The sequence below is a fragment of the Mesoplodon mirus genome (genome assembly GCF_964341445.2).
Source record: "Mesoplodon mirus genome assembly, chromosome: 17".
Taxonomy (NCBI): Eukaryota; Metazoa; Chordata; class Mammalia; order Artiodactyla; family Ziphiidae; genus Mesoplodon; species Mesoplodon mirus.
In genome coordinates this window covers 16319014-16346169 of record NC_138993.1, presented here as the reverse complement: position 1 = coordinate 16346169, position 27156 = coordinate 16319014, and the positions used below count along the sequence as shown (strand labels likewise).

Sequence of the window (27156 nt, the reverse complement as noted above, 5' to 3'; positions counted from 1 at the left end):
AGTGATATTCCCCCAAAATACCTTTGTTTTCGCCGCATGAAACACACGATTTCCCAATGATCCAAGTTGGAGGAATTTCCATTGCTTTTCCAGGTAAATTAATAAAGAACGCTTTACAGCTTTCTATTAATCACAAAAATGATGCTGGGAACAGAGGCCTCAGAGATGGAGGTAGCCTGGCCCCGGGGAAAGAATCTTGTTTGATGATGCATATGGACTCACTTTTACAGTCATTATGTCATTTGGTCCTTATAGAAACCATATGCAATCGCTAGGCCTCCTAAAGTCCCCATTTTACAAGTGAGACAAGAGGTTAATGATTTGGTAAGACTCAGCTCACCCACCAGGCAAGTGGATTCCAATTCCAGATTTTCTGACTCCAGTCCTATGCTGTTTCCTCAACTCTTTAGCCCCACTGTCAACCACTGAGCAGTTGCAGAAACATATCTAAGCACCTTACCTTCTTGATTTTTCACCAGACTCATCCTCATCACTCTCTCAGCTCAACCAAACCCTTTGCACATCATCCGAAACTTAACCCTCTTTAATCAGCATCACAAATTGCCAACTGAGAATTTTATATACATTAATCTGACAATCCAGAACCCCTCCCCCCGCCCCTGGATTCAGCGTCACATTCAAGACGTTCAGTTCAGCTAATGTATTGAGAAGGAAGGCTCTTTCCAAGCTGGTCTCTCAAATGAGTTAAAAGGCTGGTCTGCAGCGGGACTCAGGAAAATACCATTTCTTCTAGCACTTTCCTGCCACTCTGCGCCATCCCAGGGACCCTCCCTTCAGACCCTCCACCCTCCCCACTACATTCCTGATCTACTGCAGGCCCCTGGTTTCCCTCCTTCTCGCTTGCAGTTCTGTTAGAGCCACCCAGCCCCTCCAGCAGGCAGGACAGCTTTGTAGGAGGGGAGGCGGGGGGAGAGAGGAATTGAAGCAGCAGTTTCAAGGGCTGGGGCGGAGGGGGGAGCCGATTGTCACCACTCACGTCAGTCCCTTTTGCCCCATTACAGACAAGACCTAGGAAACGCAGCAAAACAGGAGGCTTCGTGAGGCTCTCCCGAGCATAGGAGCAGACTGTTCCCAGCCCACCTGTCCTTCACCAGAGGGTGGGAGTGGGGAGGGTGACGCCGGGTAACACTGAGCAAGTTTATTAATTTGCCTGAGCCCCGGCTCCCTCATCTATACGTGGGATCATAATTGCACTTAATTCACAGGGTTGTAGAAAGGGTTAACCGTGATCACGCATGTAGAGCGTTTAACAGAGTGTGAACCCCGTCAACCTTCAGTATCTTTTATTCTGACGATGTCTGTTCATTCCGGCAGCATCTAGAAAAGCACTTCCAATGTGCCAATGGTAGGGACAAAGCAGGCTCAGGTGGAGACAAGATTTCTCAAGCCTCTTGACTCTGCTAATTGGACGTGCCAGGCTAGAAGGACAGCTGGTCCTCTGGGCCAGAGAGGGTGAGAGGACAGAGAGCTCTGTGACCATCCCCTAAGGTCACGTGACACCGAGGACCACAGAAATGTCTCCGTTCTCCCCTGCAGACAGTCTACATTCTACAGGGACATGATTCCATAAGTACTTATGACCTTCCTCAGTAGAGGAAAGTCTGATGGGTATTTTTTTTTCATTCATGGCTTTTCTCATTAAAATAAAAAGCAAGCACTTGAGTAGCAGCACAGTTGTCGACTCTAAGAAGCAGCTTTGGTAGTGAAAGTTCTGTGGAGTAGAATCTGCCCACAACCCCGTTCTGCAGCCTGGTGGCTGGGGACCCTGGCCGGCGTGTATTCTGGATGCCTGTGTCCCCAGAGGGACTCTGGCCGGCACGTCAGGGGTAGGGGGTCTGCTGCTGGCCTCTGTGACATGAAGGAGGAGACATGGTGTGCACGGACCTCCAAGCCAAGACAGAGAGTCACTCTACCTGGCACCCTGGGAGAGCCAGTAGGGGCAGGGTGGGGCAGGAATAGGGTGCAAAGCCTGGGTGTCACGGGGGAGATTTGTGGGCAGCCACTGGGCCATGCCTAAGACGAAGGGGAGGCCAGGAGGACAAGGGAAGGGCCGTATTCCAGAGGCAGCCTGCCTGGGAAGGGGTCCTGACTGCTGGAAAAGCCCGGCCTGCACGTCTCAGGAGGATACTCAACTGTGTCGTGACTCAGCAGCAGGCGAGAGGCCTAGCTCCAGCTCCAGATGCCCAGGGCTGGGGGAAAGAGACCCGCAGTTGTGAACAATAGCATGAAAAAGAAATCTACTATTGATTATGGAGAGAAGGAAGCAATCTCCTGTGTACGTAGTGAATAACCAGAAGTCCAGCTGCCATCAGGAAGGTGGAAACCATCGACTCTCTCAAATACCTATTATTTCCTCAACATTCTTGCAGGTTCTCGCTGACATGAATAACGGGCTGTCTGCTGGGGCTCAGGGGGATGAGGGAATGTAGCACTGGGCTACATTTCTGACTCAAGGTGTTTAGGAAGCATAGTCTCTGGGACATTGGTAGTCTTTTTCTATTTGACTTAATCCCAGGCTGATTTCTTTCAAATCTAGCACGTTTTTTTCCCCCTCAACTTTTAATCTGTGTATCCAGGCTAATTCCTGAGCAACTTAGCTATGACTTTACCAATTTGACTGTCTATGGTGGATGAACCGTGGGAAATAAGAGTGGAGCCTCTGGGGTCCCATTCCCACGCAACGTGCAAGCAGAGCTGGGGCTGACTCCTCTCTTACACTCACCATTTTGATTGATCTCAACATCTTTTTTGCAGACCCAAGGGTCAGAGAGTGGCTTCGAGCTGTTTATGCCGCACTACCCAGCACCAGACCTGGCACCAAGCTGGAGCTGACCTGCACCCTCTACGTACAAACAGGGATGCCACTCACCCCCTGCTTCGTGGAGCAGGTCTCCCGGTGGGCCAACAGCAGCCTGGAGGCAGCCAACCTCAGGGAGCCCAATGGCACCACCATCCTGGCCAACGGATGGGCCCCCAGGCAGACCACAGGTAAAGGAAAACCGTCCACCTTGATGAGGCTAAAGGCGGAGGGCTGAAGAGACAGGTCCCCCCCGTTACTCATCAGAAGCCAGGCGACAGGTACTCAGGCCGCCCTCAATTGCAGCAGAAGCTTCTGTTGGAAGACCTTACCCTTGAGTGAAGCAAAGCTCCCTTTGGGTCCCATTCTGCCCCTCCCCCACCCCAGAGACACAGACACAAATGCAGGCACACCCAGAAGGGCGCTCTTCAGAGCCTCCCACCCCCAGCCGAGCCCTGCAGGCTTTGTTCCATGCAGTGCCCCGAGGTGTGTTCCCACTGAGCTCTGTTCTCATCGACAGCTAACTGCCTTCAGAGCAAGATGCAGTAGGAGCCCCAAAAATGGTACCTTGGGGGCTTCCCTGGTGGCGCAGTGGTTGAGAGTCCGCCTGCCGACGCAGGGGACACGGGTTCGTGCCCCAGTCTGGGAAGATCCCACATGCTGCGGAGCGGCTGGGCCCATGAGCCATGGCCGCTGAGCCTGCACTCCGCAACGGGAGAGGCCACAGCAGTGAGAGGCCCGCATACTGCAAAAAAAAAAAAAATGGTACCTTGGGAATTTAGCTTAAGGAAATACTTGTATGTAATAAGATGGTTAGCCCAGTATTATCAAAGAAAAAGACTGATAAATAACCTACCTGTCCAGAAATTAGGGATGATTCAATGAACTATAGCACCTACATATCATGCAGCTGTAATCACCATCAAAGAGGATGAACATCATTAACACCTACTGAGTGCTCAGTTTATCCAGCACCCTTCTAAGTGCTCCGTGCCTATTAGCTCAGTTCCCCCTCACAGTAATCCTAAGAGCTAAGTGCTATTATTGTCCCCATTTTACAAACAGAGAAACTGAGGCACAGAGAATCATGCCTCCTGCCCTGTACCCGCAGAGCCAGGATTCTAACCCAGGCAGTCTGGCTCCAGCATCCTTGATGATTACAAAGGTTACACAGAAATAGGAAGAACGTTGAAGACCCAGGGTTTAAAAGCCAGAACAGGGAATACGTACTTTACGAATTGAGAACAATATGTTTGCCGGCAGGAGTGCAGAGTTAAAATGCAGATGTCAAGACCTTTATTGATGAGGAGGTTTCCTCCGACGTTTCACGATGTCTTTCAATTTACTTAAAAACGTTTCACTCCCTGTTGCAGCTGCTGTGCTGCTGGGAGACGCAAGGCCACGGTTTGCTGCTACCAACCCCGCGGGTAGGGGTCGGCGCGGCGCCGGGGGAATGGATGGTCCTCCAAGGAAGAGGGGTAGTTGCTGCCCCGAGACCGGGGCCAGGCTGCTTGGGTTCAAATCCAAGGTCTCTGTCTTGGGTAACCGGGCGGACGGTGACTTTGTAGCTCACAAGCATGAGACTTTGGACGGCCTATCTGAGTCATGGTGCCCCACCCTTAAAACTGGGAATAACAATAGAACTGGCAGGGGGAGTTGGGGAGCGTTTGCTAAGCACTGAAAACAGAGCCTAGCGCAAAGTGTGTGTTTAGTAAATGAATAACGAGCTGGAGCAACGTGGCCGCTTGACGGGTGGCCAGCCCGTTCCGAAATTTCAAGCCCGTGCCCTGGATGTTGTTGTGTAAACAAAAGCTCTGCCAGGCGTGAGGCCCAGCAGCATTTGGGGCCATGGGGGTGGGGGATAGAGGTGACACTGTGCAGCGTCTCCCATCACAACGCCCAGTCCCTCCCAGGGGGCTGTCTGAGCTGCGCAGGCCTCGCGCTTCCTGGGAAACGGTCCCAGCTGGAACACAGCTGGAACAAGCCGGAGCATCCCAAGCTGTTCGGGAAAAAATTAAAGCATGGTCTCCAACCACAGCTCATTACAAACACTACAGTTCCACAACTGAGTACTAAAAAGCAAGCTACAAACCCAATTTCGGGGATGCCCCAGCACCCGGGAGGGTGTGCACGCAGGCGTCAGCACCACAGCGGCGCCCCGCTCTCTGCCTGCAGGTGAGCGTCCCGGGGGCTCCACCTGGGAGCGAGGCGGCAGCGGCGTGGAGTCCGCACAGCTGGTGCTGGTGAGCACCGTGTCCTTCCAGAGTGCCTGGCGGCGCCGATTCTCCTTCTCGGACACTCAGCTCCTGCCTTTCACCTGTGCCCAGGACGTCGTCCTCCAGGTCCCCATGATGTACCAAACGGCCGAGGTCAACTATGGTGAGCCGCGAGAGCCCGGGAGGGAGCCGTGAGGGCAGGAGGGGAGGCCAGGGCTTCGCTCTGAAAGGATGGGGCTGAGCATCACTGCGATACCCTCGGCTGTGCGGGGGCCCATGGAGAAAGGACAGACCAGGGGGCCGGAGATTGTCAGGATAGTGAGGGAGCAGACGGGGAAGAGAAACCAGATTTCACGCCTGGCCTTCCCTTCTGCGCTGAGTGAAGGGGGGAGTTAGTGTGAAACCAAGAATGTCTGGGCAAACCCCTTCCCCTGGCAGTCACTCCCGTAAAATGAACACCGGCCTCAGTGTTCGGTGCTGAGAAAGGATGGAAGGTTGAGAGTCCAGTCTAGAAGGTTCTCGAGAGCATGTCCACCCGAAAGTGCCACTGGCCTGAAATACCAGGGTTCTCTGCCTGCCCACCCTGCCCACTGTCCCTCACTCCCCTCACGGTGGAGGTACGCCAGGCTGCCCCCCATCCCAGCAGACTAGTGAGTGCTGTGGATGCTCCGGTGGGGCCCCAACGAGGCCAGGGAGGGAGGGACCCCGCTGCCCATCCCCCGCTGCCCTGCCCCCTACACACCTCCTCTCCCCGGCACCCCGCCAAACCCTGGTTTGCAGGCTCAGCTCCCTCTGGCTTGCGGGACTAATTATGTTGTTATTCACTAATTAAGCCAGTGAGACTTGAATCAGTGTTTTAGGAACTTTGGTGTTTAGAAAACTTGTTATCATCCTGGTTTGATTCCATACAGGACCCTTGTGAGTTCTCAGTGAATTTATTCATTAGCTTATTCAACCAATACTTATTCATTGAGGTCAAGTAAGATGGGAATGAAAGAACATCTATTGAATAAGTAAAATGTACCTTCACAGCGGATCGTAGTTCTTGCTCCTAACATTTTCCCGTCGCTGCTGTGACCCAGGCTGCTTGATCTGTCCGCTGGGTGGTGGCTGGCAGGCAGGCTCTGACAGGCTCTTGCTCTCCCCAGTGTACAGTGCACAGTGGCTGGCACATAATGGAGGCTGAGCAAATATTTATTGAACAGATACAATAAGGAGTATGAACCATGCCCCTGTCTTTCCCCACTGACCCTAAGATTTTGCCTTAGTCACCCGCCAACTCAGCTGTCCCTCGACATTAAGGCCCAGGCCCCCCGGTCCTCCCAGGGAAGGGATCAGGCCTGGAGCTCCACCCAAGACCGGGGCTGCCACAGACCGCCAGGTCTCCCCAGCCCAGCTGGATGCTGCATGTTACTTGCCCATCTTGCCCTGTCACGGAGGCTAGCCACTGCCTCTGCATTCACCAGCCTCCCTCGCCGGGTCTTCTGATCTCTGGCCATCTGGGTCTGCTGCCACCGGCCACCGTCACACGCTTCTGAAATCAGGCTCTGCCCAATGGCCTGGACTTGTCCTCAGCCAGCCATTGCCATAGCCCACAAGCTCCCAGCTGTCCATCCTGAGACCCACAGGGTACAAATTACATCAGGTCAAATCCAGCCCGGACTCCTGTTTCGTTAGGCCTGTGCAGTGCTTTCGAAATTGAGAAATTTCCCGTGACATCTGGGTTTAGAGCTTTTGTCGAAAGATAGGAAAATCTGGCCCAAAGAGCCTCGGTCCTGACATGGCAACAACAAGCCAGGATTGGACTGGCTGCCCCTTTAAGACAGGCTCTCCCGTGTGCCATCATCCGCACCCTGCCCAGCCGCTGCCGGCCCTGCGGCTCGAGCCCCATGAGAATATCTTAGAGATGTTCTAGGTCTTAGGAGTAGAAAAGATGGCCACAGCTACCCACAGTCTTCGGCCTCAAACTGCTCCCTGAGGCAGAGGTGGACACCGTGTTTGTTAATAAAATGCATTGTTTCCAGTTCTGTGAGCTGGCCCTTCCCAGGGTCTGGCACTGTTAGGTTCCCTGGGCTCCTGGGACAGAACTAACCCCCCATCCGCTGAATCCCCAGGCCAGTTCCAGGACCCCGCGGGCCATCGGGTAGGGGTGCTCGAGCTGCCATACCTGGGAAATGCGGCCAGTCTCCTTCTGTTGCTACCGAGAGACAGAGACACCCCACTGAGCCACATTGAGCCTCACCTCACAGCCAGCATCCTCCACATCTGGACCTCCAGCCTGAAGAGAGCCAGGATGGACGTGTTCCTGCCCAGGTGAGCAGCTGCGTTGTCCTGACGGGGGGCTCTGCAGCCTGCTCCAGTCAGCCAGACCTGGAGCCCAGGCAGCCTGACTCGAGGGTCTGTACAGTTACCTTGGAGGAATGTGCCCTAAATCTGATCACATCCTAAGAGTGTACAAACATCATTATCAAAACCAAAGAGGCAAGATCGCTTATGCAGTTGAGCAAATACAGATATAATTCTGATCCAAAGGCAAATTAAAGCATACAAATTCAAGACTTTAAGTCTTTGTGCTGAAAGTTTTATTCTTTCTAAATAAAGGTGAGCCTTTCTTTAAGAAAACCCAATGGGTACCAATACAAAACCCCAATAGGTCAAAAAGTTAAACGATGGTGCTGGATTTTGCTTCTGCAAAACAAAACCTATTTGCAAACCTCATTACTTTACAAAGGATTCCTCAACGAACATCTTTAAATGATAAGCTTCTCTGGTACATTTGAAATCAGAGTAAATGCATAGTTAATTTGTACACCAGCATTAAGCAAGAAAATTATCCGAGGGCTCATTTGCAGCGTGTGGATTCTTCGCGTGCCTTTGCACTGGCCGCCTTGGGCTCCTCCACTGACCAGGCTGTCAGCAGCGCTGAGCCAGAGGCCTTGGCACTGGTCCCTCGAGGAGTTAAACATAAGTCCAGGCACTGGAACAAAAACACATAGAGACCCAGTGAGTGAAGGGCCAAGGTCTAAAGTGGGATCCGGCATAGCGAGGGCAGAAGGTGAACTAAACTCGAAGACAAAGCCTATCTCTCCAAGCGAAATTTTTAGACCCCAAATCAAAGTCCAAAGACTGGCTATTTCAACGGATCTCTCTGGTATGGAGCAGAAGCATCCCTGATCTTTCTGTTACGTTAGAGAGACGCTCAGCAAAGGAAGAAGAGCATTCGAGGCTAAAAGTGGAGAGAAAATGCAACCAGGTGCAGGAATTTGCTACAGTCTTTTTGAGCATATGAGGCAGATGGCTGGCCTTGTCCTGGAGCAGCTGATATAAGGAAGAGGCCTCAGGGAGGTGCCTAGCTCCATTGCGAACTCTTCACTGGTGCTGAATCTGCCTTTAGAACTTGCAAACCCTTGAGGAATGATCCTAAAAAACTTTGGAGGACAGAGAAGGGACAGGAAGGCAGAGGTCATAGTAACCCAAGTATTGCTTCACACTTGACCTCATCCAGATTAAAAAAAAAAAATTAATCTCCTGAAGACTGCCTGCTGTCTGAGAAGCATAGAAGATTTTAGGGAAATAAAACTCCCCTTCCCTTTTAGGGCTATTTCACAAGCAAAACTAACCAAGTTTTTAAAAACTAGCTTTAAGCCCTTTAGGGAATAAAGAAAGAAGTAAAAACTATTTTAGGTCTAGATTTGGGTACAAAACTTTGGACCATGGTAGACGCAAGTCAGCTTTTGGGCAAGAATTTTCCTCTAGTTCCACAAATCATTGATTCATCACTTAGTATGACCTGCTCTAAAGTCAGCCTGCATATTTTACTTAGCAAGAGCAAAAACTTGGGCACTCTGTGGGTAGCCAGGCAAAAATTGTACGGCAATGACGTGTGCCTTCTGGTTAAACAACACCAAGCAGTGCGTCAGTAGATTCTGGATGAATTATGATATCTACCTTCCAAAGTAAATGTTTATTTATAAAGAAATAAAATAGAACATATAAGGACTGTCAGTCTTCATTAGGAACATTATCATACCAAAAGAATAATCAAGAAAACCCACAAGAAAGACTAATTATGTCAAATATATATTTGTTTAATGAATAAAACACTTAGTTTTTAGGTCAACAAAGTGGGAAGCCAAACAATGAGCATTTTTTTCTTATATTAGACACGATGTGTGCATTTTCTTAAACCCACCAGATCTCACATGTCCCAGATGAGTTTGCCCTTCCTTCAAGGAGCTGCTGATCATCATCATGTGTAGCTTTTCTGAGGGTGTTTTCTTTCTTTCTTTTTAAATTGAGAGATAATTCACATACCATAAAACCCATTCTTTTAAACGGATTTACAATTAAAGTGTACAATGCAGAGGTTTTTAGTATATTTGCAAAGTTGCGCAACAACCACCACTATCTAATTCCAGAACATCGTCATCACCTCAGAAAGAGACTCCACACCCTTTAGCAGTCACTCGCATCCCCCTCACCCCAGCCCTAGGCAATCCACTTTCTCTCTCTGTGGATTTGTCTTTTCTGGACATTTCACATAAATGAAATTTTGCAATACATGGCCTTTTGTGTCTGGCTTCTTTCACTTGGCATAATGTCTTCAAGGTTCATTCTTGTTGTAGCCAGTGTCAGTACTTCATTCTATTTTATGGCCAAGTACTATTTCATTGTGTGGATATACTACAGTTTATTTATTCATTCATCCATGTATAGACACTTAGGTGCCAAGACACTTTTTGGCTTGTTTCTGTTTTTTGGCTGCTACAAACATTTGTGCACATTTTTGTGGCTATATATTTTCAATTATTTTGGGTATATACCCTAGGAATGGAATTACTGGGTCATGTGTTAACTCTACACTTTACATTTTGAGGAACTACTAGACAGTTTTCTAAGTGGCTGCCCCATTTTACACTCCCACTAGCAATGTATGAGGGTTCCAGTTTCTCCATATTCTTGTCAACACTTGCTATTGTCCTTTTTATTCCTAAGACCCTCTTCATGTTTAATGGGTACAGAGTTTCAGTTTGCGATGATGAGAAAGTTCTGGAGTGGATACTGGTGATGATTGGACAACAATGTGAATGTACTTAACACCACTGAATTATACACTTAACATTGTTAAAATGGTAAATTTTATATAATGTATATTTTACCATAATTTTTTTAAAGGCCCCTCTTTATGGAGGCAAGGGAGATAGAGAAAGGGAAAAGACTGCCTTCCCAAATTGTGGACTAAAAAGTAGGGATATTATAAAGCTTGCACTCAGGAACTGTGTTGTTATTCTTAGTTATATTAGTCAGGATGCGTTCACCTCCTCTGCCCCTCAGCAATGCCCTCCTCTGTGCTTTGGCCTCCTCCTCAGGCTGGGGGCAAGTTACTGCAGCCTGGGTGACCTCACAACTGTGTGTGACAACAGCTGTAGGGGGAAGCCCCTGTCTTTTTGATTAGAGCCATAATGGCACGTGAAGTGGTCTCTCAGTCTGACTTTCATTTATATTTCCCTAAAGACTACTAATGTCAACAATCTTTTCATGTGCTTGTTGGCCATTTATATATCTTTTTTGGAGAAATATCTGTTTGAATTCTTTGATCATTTTTAAATTGGTTATGTGTCTTTTTATTGTTGAGTTACAATAGTTCTTTCTATATTCTAGATACTAGCTCCTTATCAGATACATGATTTGTAAATATTTTCTCCCATTTTGTGGGTTGTTGTCTTTTCACTTTCATAATGGTGTCCTTTGAAGACAAATGTTTTTATTTTGATGAAGTTTAATCTATTTTTGTTGTTGTTTCTTGTGGGTTTTTTTGGTGTCATACCTAAGAAACCATTGCTTAACCAAGGTCACATAGATCTATGTCTATGTTTTCTCTAAGAGTTTTCTAGTTTTCACTCTTATATTTAGGTCTTTGATCCATTTTGAATTAATTTTGGGTATGGGATGAAGTAGAGGTCCAACATCATCCTTTGCATGTGGCTCTCCAGTTGTTTCAGAGCCATTTATTGAAAAGCCTATTCTTTCTTCCCATTGAATTTTCTTGGTGCCCTTGTCAAAATCAATTGACCATAAGTGTATAGGTTTATTTCTAGACTTTCAATTTTATTCCATAGGCACAAATATCTATACTTTTGCCAGTACCACACACACTCTTGACTGATTACTATAGCTTTTTAATATGTTTAGAAATCAGCAAGTGTGAGTCCTTCAACTTTGTTTTTCCTTTTTAAGATTGTTTTGGCTATTCTGGGTCCCATGCATTTCCATATGAATTTTAGGATCAGCTTATCAGTTTCTGCCAAATAAACAGCTAGAATTTGGTAAGGATTTTGTTGAATCTATAGATTAATTTGGGGAATAATTTCTTTATAACAACATTAGGAGTTTCAACCCATGAACACAAGATGTGTTTCATTTTATTTAGATTTTCTTTAGTTTTTTCCAAAAATGTTTTGTAGTTTTCAGTGTACAAGTCTTGCACTTCTTTCATTAAACTTATTTCTAAGTATTTTATTCCTTTTTGATGCTATTGTAAATGGGATTTCATTTTCAGATTGTTCATTGATAGTATAAAGAAACACAGTTGATTTTTGTATCTTGATCTTGTATCCTGCCACTTTGATGAACTCACCTATTAGTTCTAATAGTTTTTTCTGTGTGTGTGTGTGTGTGTATTCCTTAGGATTTTCTATATACAAGACCAAGTCATCTGTGAATAGATATACGTTTACTTCTTTCTTCTGATTCTGGATGCATTTGCTTTCTTTTTCTTGCATAATCACCATGCACACCCTTCAGTACAATGTTAAATAGAAGTGGTGAACATCCTTATCTTGTTCCTGATCTAGGGGAAAGCATTCAGTCTTTCACCGTTAAGGATGATGCTAGCTGTGGGAGTTTTATAAATGCCCATTTTGAGGTTGAAGAAGTTCCCTTCTATCCCAAGTTTGTTGAGTGGTTTTTGATTTTATGAAAGAATTCTAGATTTTGTCAAGTGCTTTTTCTGCATCTCTTGAAATGATCACGTGGCCCTTGTCCATTATTTCATTAATATGGTGTTTTACCTTGATTGATTTTCATATGTTGAACCCACCTTGCATTTCTGGGATAAATCCCACTTGCTCATGGGGGATTTATATGTCGCTGGATTCAATTTGCTAGTATTTTGTTGAGGATTTTTATGTCTATATTCATAAAGGACACTGGTCTGTCGTTTTCTTGTGATATCCTTGTCTGATTTTGGTAAAGGGTATTTTTTTTAACTCAAGATATTTTTGTAGCATTTCTTCTGGACTGGCCTTCGTAGCCATACAAAAAACAAATCACTGTTGTCTTTCAGAGTCATACCTCACTTTTACTATTGTCTTTAGTTACTAAAAGTGATATTACCCAGTTTTATCACCTACCATAACCACCATACTTGGCTTCAAATGTGCCTTAGCTCTTTCTCAATATCACTGCAAAACAATAAAACCACAGTGGTAACAATGAAGTGCATGAGCTGCACTGGGCATTGTTCTGAAGACTTTACAAGGACTGTTTCATTTAATCTTCACAAAGCTAAGAACTAAGCACTAGTATTAGGCTCATTTCACAAGCAAGGAAGCTGAGGCAAAGAGAGGCAAAGTAACTTGCCCTGGGTCCCTCAGGTAGTAAGAGGCTGAGCCAGCTTTCAGACGCCGGCACTGGATTACCAAGTTCATGTTCTTAACCACTGTGTTTCAGCATTGAGAGTTCTCAAAAGAATGCAGTTTAAGGAAGAAAATTTCAGACAAGGTGATCCAAATTTTTTTGAGAAATATCAGCATACTTAGAGAAAGCTTGCGCCTTTTTTTGAAACTATTGAACAGATTCAAAACACACATATATGTGAAAATCTGATTCCTTTGTTTAAAATATTGGTTACATTGTCTTGTATGGCAGTGAAGAACTTTGATATTGTGCAGTATTTTTATTCTCCTAGAAGTTCTGCATGGTTTATAGAAACGACCATCTAAATTCCATTTTGAACTTTTTTATTCTCAAAGAAAAATAATGTCAGCCGTAGTTTTAAAGGCTCTTTCAGCGTTGAAGTTTTAAATGCCTTGCCCTTGAAGAAACATGAGGAAGTTGGCATGCTGATTCTTCCCGCTTTTGGGACTTGCTAGGAAAACCAAAGACCCACGCTGCACACAGCAAACATGAAAATATGTTGTATCAAAGATAAACACATTAAATGAGACACTCTATCAATTGGCAGTTAATCAACAACTTCTTTTCTGCACCTACTGTGTGTGAGAAGCCACCCGGGATGTGAGGTAGTGAAGTGTAGACGCCAAGAGCACAGGCTCTGTGCTCAGCCTCATCTGAGTTGAGCTCCACCACGTACTCAGGACGTCCTCTTGGGCAAGCTTCTTAAACTCTTTAAGCCTCAGTTTTCTCATCTGTAAAATGAGGATAATAATAACATAGTTACATGAAGATGAAATGAGAGAATGCACGTAAAGTACTTGCTGTAGTGCCTAGCACATGGTAAGCACTCATTAAATATTAATTATTATGAGGAACTGAAAACTGACCAGCCTCTCTTCTCAAATAGTTTACAGTATCATAAATAACAGTAACAGGAAGCAGAATGTTCTATACATCAGAAGAGTAGAACAAAGTGTTTAAAGGGGCCTTAAGAACTGACCGTTACAAAACAGCTGGGGAAGAGGAGGGGTAACAATTGAACTGAGCTTAGAGGAAAGGTCTCAAGGGAGACCTGGAAAAAACAGCAGAAGCAAAGGTCCAGAGTTGGGAGAGAGTGCTGTGTGGTCAGATTAGTCAGGGGGTCTGGGAAGGAGCAATGACAGATGAAGCTGGAAATGAGCCTGGAGATCCCTGACTTTCAAGTGAGGGGGTTTGGTTGTCATGTGATGTGTATGAAAGTCCACTGAGTGAGAATTTTAAGTGAAAGTTGATGGTTTGTTTTTGTTTTTTAGGTTTAGGATCCAAAATCATTTCAACTTGAAAAACATTTTATATTCCTGGGGAGTTACCGATCTCTTCGACCCACTCAAAGCTAACTTGAAAGGAATTTCAGGTAACACCAGTTCTTCTTCCAAGCTTATTAGCGTTGTGTTTGGGGCAGTTTTTAATCAGTAATCATGCACTGATGAAGGGATTCTCATCTACAGAGCCTTCAGAGGTAAACAGCCAGAGTTAGCATCACTTAAAATAATTTAAAAACTGCTTTGCTTTATATAAGAATTTATTGCTTCAGATAACAGATTTGGGTTGGACTTTGTTGAGGAGGGGGTGATTCTTGAGACCACCTCGAAGCACCGTTTTCGGATGCCACCTTCAGAGTAAAGTCAGTGACCACAGGACACAATACAACTCCCCTCCTCCGCCCGGCATGACTAGGAGATGCCAGAGACATTGGTGCAACAGAGCCCTTCGTTCTGACCTCCTGCTGTCCTGATGGCCTCACGGTCACTCTGTCTCTACCTCCCCCCCCTTCCTGTACCTCTCAGTCCTCTTCTAATGAGCTAACCTCAGAACTTACCCTCATCCATCCAACTTCCTTTCTTCAAATTACTCATCCATCTACAACCTTGCCTTAAAATGTCCTCCCTCCCAGAGTCTATATTCAATTTCTTGGCTTGCAGTAGACAAGCTACTCCTAATCAATAGGATCTGTATTCATGTATGGTCTGACAGACTTACATCTAATGTTAAAAGAGAGTGGAATGCCAGAACCTTATCTTCCAGAATCCTCTCATGAGACCACTGGCTAAACTATTGCCAACTCCAAAGGCTCAGGTTCATTTCTGCTCTGGATGGTAAATTATCTATATGAAGATGACACTGGAGCAGGCACAGCCATTGGCCTTGATGTTTTCCTTGCCTGATGAGCTTGTGAAATCTCTGTTTTGAATGCTAGAACCTTATAGCACAGATAAGTTTTCTAAAGGCTTGTTCAGATTTCTTGCAATCACAGAAAAACATGGGAGTTTGGTCCACAAGAGAAGTCTCAGCTTGGGCATTAGATGTGACCAGTAAGACTACATGGCACATTAAATAAAACACAGGAGGAAGGATCTATTCTAGATTGTTTATAATCCACCAGCTCTGAACTCATTGCCAAAACAAGCAAAGAGATAAGCAAGGTGATACTCCAGTTTGGGCACAGTGCCCCAACAATGCCTGGCACACAGTGGATATCCAGTAAATACTGTTGACTTCGTTGAATGACTCTACCAGAAATTTTGCCTGGTGACACAGACATAACCTAGCACTGCCAGGAAAAGAGGAAGATTAGAGCAAAAGGATGAGAAGCAAGGAAGGAGCCAGGGATGAAGAACTTGAGTGCACTCTGTCTTTAATAACCTGCAGAATCCAATCACAGTATCTTTTTGTGGCTCTGGAGCTCAGCTGTGGCATTCCTGTTTTGATCATCCTAGTTCAAAACTTTGGGGCCGTTCTGACCTTTTATTCCACACCACTATGTTCAAGTAATCACTGTGACTCACTGCTGCTTCCTGGTTCTCAAACCTCTCTGCCTTTATGTCTTAGAAGTGCATCCTAAAATGCAGTCAGTTCTGTGTCCTCAAACAGGACTGAGCGCAACCCACATCGTGCAGTTCCCTTATTGGTAAAGACTTCTGAGGCCCATGGCTCCTTTGATAAGATCTAACAAGCAGCTTAGCTTTAAAAAGAACCTTTTAAAATACCTAACCTCTTGTTTTATAATGCAATTAAAGCCTACTTATATTTGCTCCAATCAACAGAAACATAGGCTCATGGATCTGGCTTGTTAAATAATTGTCAAGCAGTTACCATGCACCAAGTGGGAAGCTTGCATGCATGTTTCCTACAGATAAAACACATCCACCTTACAATCTTCTCCCATAAAGTTTTGTTCCTCTAATGCAGGGGTCACCAAGTGATGGCCCACCACCTCTTTTTATGAATAAAGTTTTATTGAAACACAGCCACTCCCATTCATTTACAAATCATCCGTGGTTGCTTTCCTGCTATGACGGCAGAATTGAGATGTTGCAACAGATGCCACATGCTCTGCAATGGCTAAAATATTTAATATCTGGCCTTCTACAGATAGACTTGGCCAACTAAAATATTGCTTTCCAATGCTGTTATTTAAACATAATCAAAAGACGAGTCACTTCTGTGCCCGAGTAAGCTGTTGACTTAATTCTGGAGACATGGCCACTGAATCTCTCTAACAAATCATCATATCATGCCTGAATGGGGTATCCACCACCCACCTCACATCTTACTTGCGGAAATGAAATTCTTTATCATATAGCAAAGCATCAGCAGAGAGCTTGTCAGAGAGTAAATGATGAGAAAATCCTGGCCTCCCATCTTACACTTAACAAAGGGTTGCAAACAGTTTTGTGCTATTGATGGAAACTAAACAACCACGGGGAACATTTGGCTTTTTCTTTCCATTTGGTTCCAAAGCCCAGAATCATTTTACTCAAGTTCCCCTGCTCCATCTAAAAGTCACTCATCTCTCCTTTCATGGCATCAGATCCTTTTTTGGCTGCATGAAGAACTTGCTTGATATCATTTCAAGGCCCAGCTGAGACCAGGGTATAATTTTCCTCCCCAGACAACATTGACACTATATGTTATGAAGCTTTTAAGAATAATTCCAGTTTCACTTACACTAAAGACATCAGCTAGAGATACCCTTTTTGAGCAATCCCACTTCCTATAGGATCAGCAGGCTTTGATACCAACCCATGCTTCCTAATCCAAGAAATACTCCTCGTGCACCAACTTGAAACTTTGAAGAAACTGTCTTATTCTTGACTTTTTTAAGTGAATAGTTTTCAATCTCTGCTCATGAAGAAGTACAAGTTCCCTGTTACTATGATGTGAATGAGGAAACCACCCACAGTTGTTTGGTTGTGTACTGAAGTTAACTTATGCCATACCAGATGACTGGGCAGAGCTGCAGTAGGTCATCAAGATGGCAACATAGGTCATTCCCGACTTCAGTCCCTTTCTCAAGAAGACCAACTAGCAACTATCCATAGACAAGTGACCATTGTGGAAATACCCCCACCAGGGGTTGAGGCTGAGCACACCTCTGAAACACAGAGACTGAGAAGGACCACATTAGAAAGGTAAGAGGAGTGGCTACACTCAGACCACATCACTCCTCCTCCAGGCTGACACAGCACTAGGTCTATGGTTTCTCCAGTGGGAAAAGAGAGCCCAAGGTAGACATTCAATGTTGCAGGACACATCCTGGTAGGCCCTCTCAGGTCTCTGATCTCAGGGAATCAAATAAGAGATGGAGAAGACGGGCAAAGCTTACAGCAATCGGCACTCAAACCTTAATAGACCATATTGCAGTGGCACCTGAGTAAAGATCCCAGCCAGCAGCAGCGCCCACCTGCAGAGCCAAGCCAGTGGCCCCATCTGGCCAGAGGGCTCAGTTGGCAGTTCTGTGATTTGGGTCTCCAGTCAAAGGGCCATACTCCCAACCCACCCAGGCAGGAAAGCAAATTCACAGCCCAACCCAACTGCCAAGCATAGCCTCAAGTCCTGCTCATCCAGGAAGCCTAGCCAGAGAACCCAGATAGCCAGGAAGCCTATCCTACAGCCCTGCTTGGGCAAAGAGCCTAGCCAGATGGCCTGCCCAACTGTTGAGCATAGCTCCTGACACCATACAACCAGGGAGCCTGATTGGTGACTCTGGATGGCCTTGGAGCCCAACCCATGGTACCACCAAGCCAGATCCCGGCCTGTCACCACACCTGGCACAGAGCCCAGCCAACAGCACCACCCAGTTGGAAAATACAGCCTGAGACCCCACCTGACCAGGAATGATTGCAGAGCCCAGCCCATAAGTGCCCAATCATGGTATCCAATCAGTGCACTATCCTGCCAGGGAACACAGCCTGCAACCTCACCCAACCAGAGGTGATTACAGAGCTAGTGGCCCAACCCAACCATAAAACATAGCCAGAAGCACCACCTGAACAGGGAGCCCCCGCAGTGGCCCCACTTGAACGCACAGTCCAGCCAGCAGACCCACCCACCCAAGTAACCCAGCCAGCACAACCCCTGCAACCTCAGAGCATATGCAGTAGCCTTGCTCAAACAGAGACCCTGATAGAGAGCCTTACTTGCCCATGACTGCTACCAGCTGACTGGTGAAGGTCTTTCCCCGCCAAAGCAAACCTGTGAAGTCTGGAAGAGGAGACTGCTTACTTAAATACATAGATATTAATGAAAGGAATGAAGGATCATGAAGAATCAGAAAAACATGATACCACCAAAAGAAACAAATAAAGCTCCAATAACTACCCTAAAAAAATGGAGATCTGTTAACTAACAAAGAACTCTGAGTAATCCTCTTAAAGAAGTTCAGTAAACTACAAGAATGCACAAACAAAATTAGGAAAACAGTGCACAAATAAGTAACAAGTTCAACAAAGAAATAGAAACAATCAAAAAAACAAAACAAAACAGAAATCCTAAAGCGTAAGAATATAATGACTACACTGAAGATTAAGAGAGCTTCAACAGCAGACTTGACCAAGCAGAGGAAAAAAGAATCGGTGAACTAGAAGGTAAGTCATTTGAAATGATCTAGTCAGAGGAGCAAAAATAAAAAAAGAGTGAAGAAAGTCTATGGGAGCTGGGACATCCATCAAAAGAAACAATATATACATTATTGGAATCCCAGGAGGAGAAGAGAAAGAGAAAGGGATATAAAGTCTATTTAAAGCAATATTGGCTGAAAACTTCCCAAACTTGGAACAATAAATAAATGGGCATCCAGATTCATGAGGGCCCAATGACCCCAAATAGGTTGAGGATGAAAAGGGCTACACTAAAACACATTATAATTAAATTGCCAAAAGTCAAAGACAAAGAATTTTGAAAGCAGCGAGAGAGAAGAAACAAGTTACATACAAGGGAACCCCCATAAGACAATCAGTGGGTTTCTCAACAGAAACTTTGCAGGCCAGGAGACAGTGGGATGACACATTCAAAATATTGAAAGAAAGAACTGTTAACCAAGAATACTATACTGGCAAAGCTGTCCTTCACATATGGAGAGACAAAGACTTTCCCAAGCAAACAAAAGCTGAGGGAATTCATCACCAATAGACCTGCCTTACAAGATATGCTAAAGGACATTCTTCCAGTTAAAATAAAATAATGCCAATTAACATTGTAAAAATGTATGAATGTGTAAAAATCACTGGTAATAGTAACTATATCATCAAAATCAGATTCTCTAATATTATAATGGTGGTATATAATTAGTTAGAACTAATCAATAAATTCAGTAAAGTTGTAGCATACAAAGTCAACATACAAATATGAGTTGTGTTTTTTATACACTAACAATGAACTATCTGAAAAAGACATAAAATAATCCCATTTACAATTGCATCAAAAACAGTAAAGTATGTAGGAATAAATTTAACCAAGGGGATGAAAAATCTCTACACTGAAAACTACAACACATTGATGAAAGAAATTGAAGAAGATACAAATAAATGAAAAGACATCTTGTGTTCATGGATTAGAAGAATTAATGTTGTTAAAATGTCTATACTACCCAGACCAATCCTCAGATTCAATGCAATCCCTATCAAAATTCCAGTGTTTTTCACAGAAACAGAAAAAAACAATCCTAAAATTTGTATGGAACCACAAAAGACCCAGAATAGCCAAAGTAATCCTGAGAAAGAACAAAGATGAAGGTGTCACACGTCCTGATTTCAAACTATATTACAAAGCTATAATAATTGAAACAGTACGGTACTGGCATAAAAACAGACAAACAAATGGACCAGAATTGAGACCCCAGAAATAAACCCATGCGTATGGAGTCAACTAATATTTGACAGGGAAGCCAAGAATACTCAGTGGGGAAAAGATAGTCTCTTCAGTAAATGGTGTTAGGAAAACAGGATATTCACATGCAAAAGGATGAAACTGGACCCCTATCTTACACCACTCACAAAAATTAACTCTAAATGGATCAAAGACTTAACTGTCTGAAGCCATAAAACTCCTAGAAGAAAACATAGTGGAAAACTCCTTGAAATTGGTCTTTTGGCAATTATTTTTTGGATATGACACCAAAAGCACAAACACCAAAAGCAAAAGTAAACAAGTGAAACTACATCAAACTAAAAGCTTCTTCACAGCAAAAGAAATAACTCACAAAATGAAAAGGCAACGTATTGAATGGGAGAAAATACTTGCAAACTACATGTCTGTTAAGGGGTTAATATCCAAAAATGTCTAAGGAACTCATACAACTCAATAGCATAGCATCATCAGCATCCAATTTAAAAATGGGTAGAGGATCTGAATAGACATTTTTCCAAAAAGACACCCAAATGGCCAACAGGTACATGAAAATGTGCTCAACATCGCTAATAATCAGGGAAATGCACATCAAAACAATGAGGTACCACCTCACATCTGTGAGAACAGCTGTTATCAAAAAGATAAGAAATAGCAAGTGTTGGGAATTCCCTGGTGGTCCAGTGGTTAGGACTCCACGTTTTCACTGCCGAGGGCACAGGTTCGATCCCTGGTCGGGGAACTTAAGATCCCACAAGCTGTGTGGCACAGCCAAAAAAAAAAAAAAAAGAAAAGAAAAGAAAAGAAAAAAAAATAGCAAGTGTTGGTAAGGACGTGGAGAAAAGGGATCCCTTGTGCACTGTTGGTAGGAATGTAAATTGGTGCAGCCACTACGGAAAGTAGTTAAATAGAACTACCAAATGATCCAGCAATTTCACATCTGGATATATATCCAAAGGAAATTAAATCACTGTGTCACAGAGATATCTGCACCCTCATGTTCATAGTAGCATTATTTATAACAGCCAAGACATGGAAAAAAGCTAAGAGTCTATCACCAGGTGAATGGATAAAGGAGTTGCAGTATATACATATGCAATAGAATATTATTTGGCCATAAAAAAGAAAATCCTGCCATTTGCAACATTATAGAAAAACGCTGAGTGCATTACGGTAAGTGAATTAAGTCAGAGAGAGAAAGACAAATACCGTATGGTCTCACATATATGTGTAATCTAAAAAACCTAAACTCATAGAATCAGAGTGTACAATTGTGGTTGCCAGGGTGGGGAGAATGGATGAAGGTGGTCAAAGGGTACAGATATATTACTTGAGATATATACATACATAAAATATCACATTGTACACCTTAAATGTACATAATGTTACATATGTCAATTACATCTCAACAGAGCTGGGTTGGAGGGTGGGGAGAAAGAAAGACGTGAGGAGTGGGCTAGAGGAGAAGGATGGAGAAAGGAACTAAGCACCTACTTTCAGAGGCCATTTCAGATTCTTTCCAGCACTCGCTCTGTATATGCTGGGCTGGGTGCTATGTGACACACACTTGCCACCTACAACTAAGTGACAAGAGGATGAGAAAGATAAACTAGAAGCAAATTCTGGCAATAACTTTTCAAAGTCATTAATGTTACCAATAGTAAGTGATAATAACTGGGAAGACAAAAGACACAGCAAATGATAATGTTTGTCCTGCTTTGTGAGAAGCTGAGGATGAAATGTAGGATTACTACTTTATATTTTGCAAATCTTACATTTACACAATGTCATATTATCAAAACTCTTAAGCCTTTTGAGAGTATGGCCAATCACATACAAAGAATGACGGGCTCCACTCACAAAGGGGAAGGGACACTAAAACGGTCATTTGGATGAGATTTGCCAAAGACTCGTTCTGTGCTGTGCCCCTGTGATTCCAAGGACAGCAACCAACATTTCCTTACAAGTGAAATCAGATTAAACAAGTCAGTTGTTTTTATGGGGAAATGAAACAAATGTACAGTGTGAGGAGTGTCGAGTATTCATTCATCCAACATTTACTAAACACATACGTGTACCAAGCATTATTATGCTAGTTGAGCAAAGTAAATATTTAAAATGAATAATACAGCTTCTGCTTTCTGGGAACTAACAATCTAATGAGGAAAGTTGAGCTGGAAATACTTAAAGAAGATGTTATGGAAGAAGAGTAGAGTATGCCAGGGAGGGCAGGAAGAATTTTACCCATTTGCTTTGGATATTGAAATGTAATATAGGAGCATAAGAGTTTATTGGGGGGGGGGAGGCGGCTAGTTTCCCAAAGTATGTTCTATAGAATGCTAACCTGCTAAATTTGGAGACAGGAGATAGTGTGGGTATTTCCATGGTGAAACACTACATATTATAGCCCTCCTGTGGAGATTCACTATGAACATTAGCAAATTAGCAGCTCTAAGAAGTCCACTATTAAAAACAAAAGCACAAACCTATTCAACTTGCAATTCCCATTGTAATTACTCATGGAACCCTTTTTAATAGAATAGCACCTATAAACAACCTTGGGAACAAATTTTGGGGAAACAGGTTGTACAGCCATCAATGGCACTAGACAGCTGCCAACACTGCAGGAGAGGATGAGCCCAAAGCCGGGAGAATCCCTTTGTGCTGATTTCATTAGTTGCATAACATTTCCAGAGCTACTTAACAAAAGTAAGCAAATAGGGATCTGTAATACAAGATCAAGCAAGAAAAACACAAACCCACAGATGACTCCTGAATCCTTATTTTGATCACAAATATTGGTCTTCTGAAATATTAACTCTTACCAGAGATAAAATGTATGAGAGATGAGGATGCTGGGACATGACAGGCTATGGGTCTTAGCCTATGTCTGTGCAAACATGTAAATAAATGTCAATTATTGGACCACTCCTGTAATATGATGGAGAAAAAAACTACTTAAATGAAACCTCCATTGCAGTTTCAAGAAATTCAAAGAGTCAAGCCCATCTAACCAAAAACTCATTCATACCAACCAGTCGACCCCATTTCTCACATTGTGCCAGGGTGCCTGGACTCTAACACAAACGCATTTACTATATTCTAGCTGATGAAGAACCTTTGCTCATTTCATTAACATTTATTTTAAATGTCCAGATGGCATACTAGATAGTAATGAAGTCACAGATTAGTAAAAGCTTCTCATGACCATCAACCATTCCTTATACACACAATCCTGATCTGGGCACTGCATTTCAGTTTGCTCAATGAGTTAGTGAGACAGGCTAGTTAGTATAGAGAAATTTGTTTCTTTTCTAAAAGATCCTACAGAAAAAGACCAACTGCTACAATCAATCAGATTCTGCACCGGTTTTAGGACAAGCGATGGCAAGTGAATGTTTCCGTTGATTTTTCTCCTCCTCTGGCCCTTGTCTGGCCCCCTTCACTGATGCTGCAAAATATCTGTTCCTTACACTGAACACAGCCAGCTCACAATTTCCTGTGTATGCCTTATTTACAAGATGGATGAAATGTTGCATATTCTGTACTCCACTGGTATTATTCTCTCACAACATTCATTTGCCATCCCCTTGTATGTGCACGAGAAATGCAAAACAATTTAAATATTAGTCTAAGATCAAGCAAAGAAGCCCCCTCAAAATACATGTCCATCACAATGATTATTTTAAGACTCCTGCCACAGCTCCCTTTCTAGTGCATGCTGCAGTGGACTAGAACACAATTTTCCAAGGTGGTGATGTCTGTATGGAAGGGTGGGGGTGGAAATAGGCACTGCACCTGCTGTCAGAACACCTGCATATGCCCGACTGGACCTCTTGTCAAGTGTGTGGCCTCAGATGACTTCACAGCTCACTCTAAAATGAGAGGGTTGGACTGAATGATTTCTAAAGTTTCTTCTCATTCTAAAGATTCTTACTTTCATTGTGTCATCAAGTACCATTTCACTGTGGAGAGCTGTTTAAAAATGATTGATGGCTAAATTACAAAAACCTGTCAATTCCTCTAACGCTTGGATCACTCAGATTCCTATTTGCTAAGCTTATAATATCTTTGAAATTGTTGGCATACAACTATTATAGTTCTCATTTTCTTTGCAAATTCTAGCCAATAAGGCAAGATAATTGCATAACTGATTTACTCAGTATACAGAATGCAGTCATGAGGCATGAGACGTTTTTTATACACTGCCTTTTAAGGACCATAGTACAAACCTCTGTCATTTAAAAGTGGCTCCTGAAATGCAGCCCAAGAAGGCATTCAAGGGAAATCATCTCAGAAGCTTGCTGAATGTGCAGATTCCTGGGCTCCAGAATTTGCATTTTAACACGTACTATGGCAATTCTTATACCACTGAAATTTTAGAAATACTGACTAAAGATTTCAACAGTAACTAGAAATTATTTTTGAAAATTAACTATTGAAAAAAATGGGGCACAGCCCTGAATGTTAATCTGAGAGGGGTTATTTATTAGATAATTTACCAAATTTGAGGTTTTGAAAGTTTCATAAATTATTGTACCTTAAAATTTCCCAAACAAATCTCTTCCTAACTACACAGTAAGCAGCATACGAACGAGACTGTAAGTAAAGTCCATTCTTTAAAAATGTCCTCAAATCTTTCAACTAAATGCATCAAAATGCAGATAAACAATCACATTTTTATGTCCTGGGATTAGGCCAAGATGGCGTTTATGTTTCTGAAGCAATCCACAAAGCCAAGATTGAGGTTTCAGAGGAAGGCACCAAGGCATCTGCAGCTACAGGTATGTTCCCAAGAGCACAGAGTGTCAGCAACACTCAGTCAGCTGCTTCCCACTTATCTCCCTTCGTTAGATTTATCCAGTTCAACCTTCACACTTCTAAGCCTCCCCACTAAAACCCAAGTCCAGATGTAGTAGAGCATTCGTAAAAAAGAAATGTTAACAGAACAAAGTTTTTGAAAACTGATGGGAGAAAAGAGCCATTTTGAAAAGGATTTGTAGCACGACCCCATAAACAAGGAATAGAGTCATTCTGAAAATTACCTTCAGGAAGGAATTTATTCCATGGAATATTTTGAAAATAGGACACAGTGTTGGCTAAGTGGTATCTTTTCCCTTTAATTTTCCCATTTGCACCCCATCATAACACTAAACAATGCTATATCATTAGGATGCTTTTATTTCTCCAAAAATCAAGGCATATAAGTGACTTCGTATCCAATTTTAATAGTGACTTTCCTCAAATGAAGAGAAAATACAATGGGATTCTATTCTTTATCTTTCCTGCAGCTCTGTTGTTACTGAAAAGGTCTCGGATTCCTATTTTTAAAGCAGATCGGCCATTCATCTTTTTCCTGAGAGAACCCAACACAGGTATTACAGTATTTTTTGATAGGAATCACATAAATTAAATATTTATCAGCATCTCTCTAGCAACAAAGCCTCGTTTGTCCACCCTAACCTAAAACAAGCATTCCTTCTAGCTGGTTTCCATGGTGCTTCAGAAGCTTCTCAGTTGCTATGTATCCTGAGAAAGGGGAATATTTCATAACTACTGAGGAAACTAATATCCTCTGTGGCTTTTTTGCCTTCTGTTTCTCTCAGCTCATTTATAGTTGATGTAGGTCTTTAAAAATTCAGGTTTCTACTTCTGGGGAGACTTAAAAAGTCATGAAAGTAAAATAAATGATAAATCTTTTTTCCCCATTGTTGCCGAGTTTTCTTGGCCTTGTAGGATGAAAGAATTCCTTCAGGCCACTAGAATGTCCAAGCAGTCCTCTGGCTCTCAGCACCCCTAGTATCCTAGGGAACGCACCTGCATTTCTATAGTTTTCCTGTTGATCTTTCTCAAGCTTGCTGAAGCTACACAAAAATCAAATGTTTGCCCTAGTACTTGTTAAGTCTCACCATACAACCTCATCTTAATCCAAAGAGGGGATGGTACAGGCAGAGAGCCTTAGCACATCAGAAGGACAAGCAGAAGTCCTTTAAGCATCAACAACAGTGAACAAAGTATTCAAATTATTCCTCTTAATGTTACCCCACCCTCTCTGGCAATTACTTATCAGGCTAGGAAGGAAAAAGAGATTCTCAGTAAAGAGTTGTTGGCAAGTCTAAACAATGTGTTAAAAAGAAATAGGATGGAACAAGACTAACAAAATCAAGCAAAAGTGGATCTACTTTAACTAAACATCAGGCATTATTTTTATTTATGGAGAGAAAAAAAGTCAAGTTAGAATAATGAAAATTACGCATAGGTTTTACACAAATTGTTAAGGAAATACTGTCAACATCATTTTATCTGAGAATCATTTGCATACTGCTGTAACTAGAAATCAAAGAGACACGTGTGACAAAAAGGATGAAGATAATCATTCACTAGGAAATAATCTATTGGGGGATTATTTGGGGAGCAAGAGTCCATCAACAAAATATATCCTCTTAGTATTTCATGATGATCATCCCAACCCCATATTTATTAAATGAAAATGTCACTTATCACTCAGAACAGGCAACAGAGAGCCCTCTCTTAGAAAGGATACAGGTCAAAAAATGAAAGATGAAAAAAAAAAAAGACAGGTTCTACTCCCTCAAGAAACAAAGAAACAGGACTAAACTTGAACAGAAAGGTCACTGTCAAAAGCTCATAGCCAATAAAGGTTGATGACAGTTAAGAGAGAACAGTTTCTCTTTTGGAATTCAACTGCATAAAATGATGTAAAATCTTTGAACTACCTAGTAAAGGACACACCACTGTTTCCGTGCTAAGAGTTTCCAGAAGGCCATAGTAAACAGAATGAAAATACAATCCAACACCAGTTCCATAATCCGCCGCACGTCTAAATACAGTCCTTGTGAATTTATTTACCTCTCTTTCTGGGAGGTACTTGCTCATAACACACAAGGCAAAGTGGCTATTCTTCTGGTGACGGGGTATGGAAAGGACAAATGAGTCTCAGCCTTCAGTACACCAAATTGACAAAGCTTACTGATAAGGGTAAATAATGACTCAATCAGTTGACAAATGGGACACATACAAGAACATTACAAAAAATGATCTTAACCTGAAAATTAAACTGTTGGAGAACATCATTTGTCCAGCCTACAGTCATCCATCCATTGATCTAAAGGGCCTAAAAGACATGATATTCCCCTCAAATGTACTCCCCCTCCCCTTTGCTTACAAAAACTCTGCAGTATTTCACTAATTCAACTAATATGCCCAGTTTCTTAAAATGTAAAAAAAACCTACAAGAGATGAGATATTAAGCTTGAATTT

General features: G+C 43.1%; 1 protein-coding gene across 1 annotated transcript in view; it reads left to right on the top strand.

The window, feature by feature from the left end:
* Nucleotides 1-27156, top strand: part of SERPINE3 (serpin family E member 3) — a gene marked incomplete at its 5' end in the record, with an annotated part of 39423 nt that overhangs the window by 10404 nt on the left and 1863 nt on the right. Inside the window, 6 exons of the mRNA XM_082602351.1 lie at nucleotides 2776-3009; nucleotides 4994-5197; nucleotides 7149-7347; nucleotides 14004-14104; nucleotides 24573-24659; nucleotides 25167-25250. Of these exons, the coding sequence (XP_082458477.1) occupies nucleotides 2776-3009; nucleotides 4994-5197; nucleotides 7149-7347; nucleotides 14004-14104; nucleotides 24573-24659; nucleotides 25167-25250 (909 nt within the window). The remainder of the gene's footprint in view (nucleotides 1-2775; nucleotides 3010-4993; nucleotides 5198-7148; nucleotides 7348-14003; nucleotides 14105-24572; nucleotides 24660-25166; nucleotides 25251-27156) is intronic.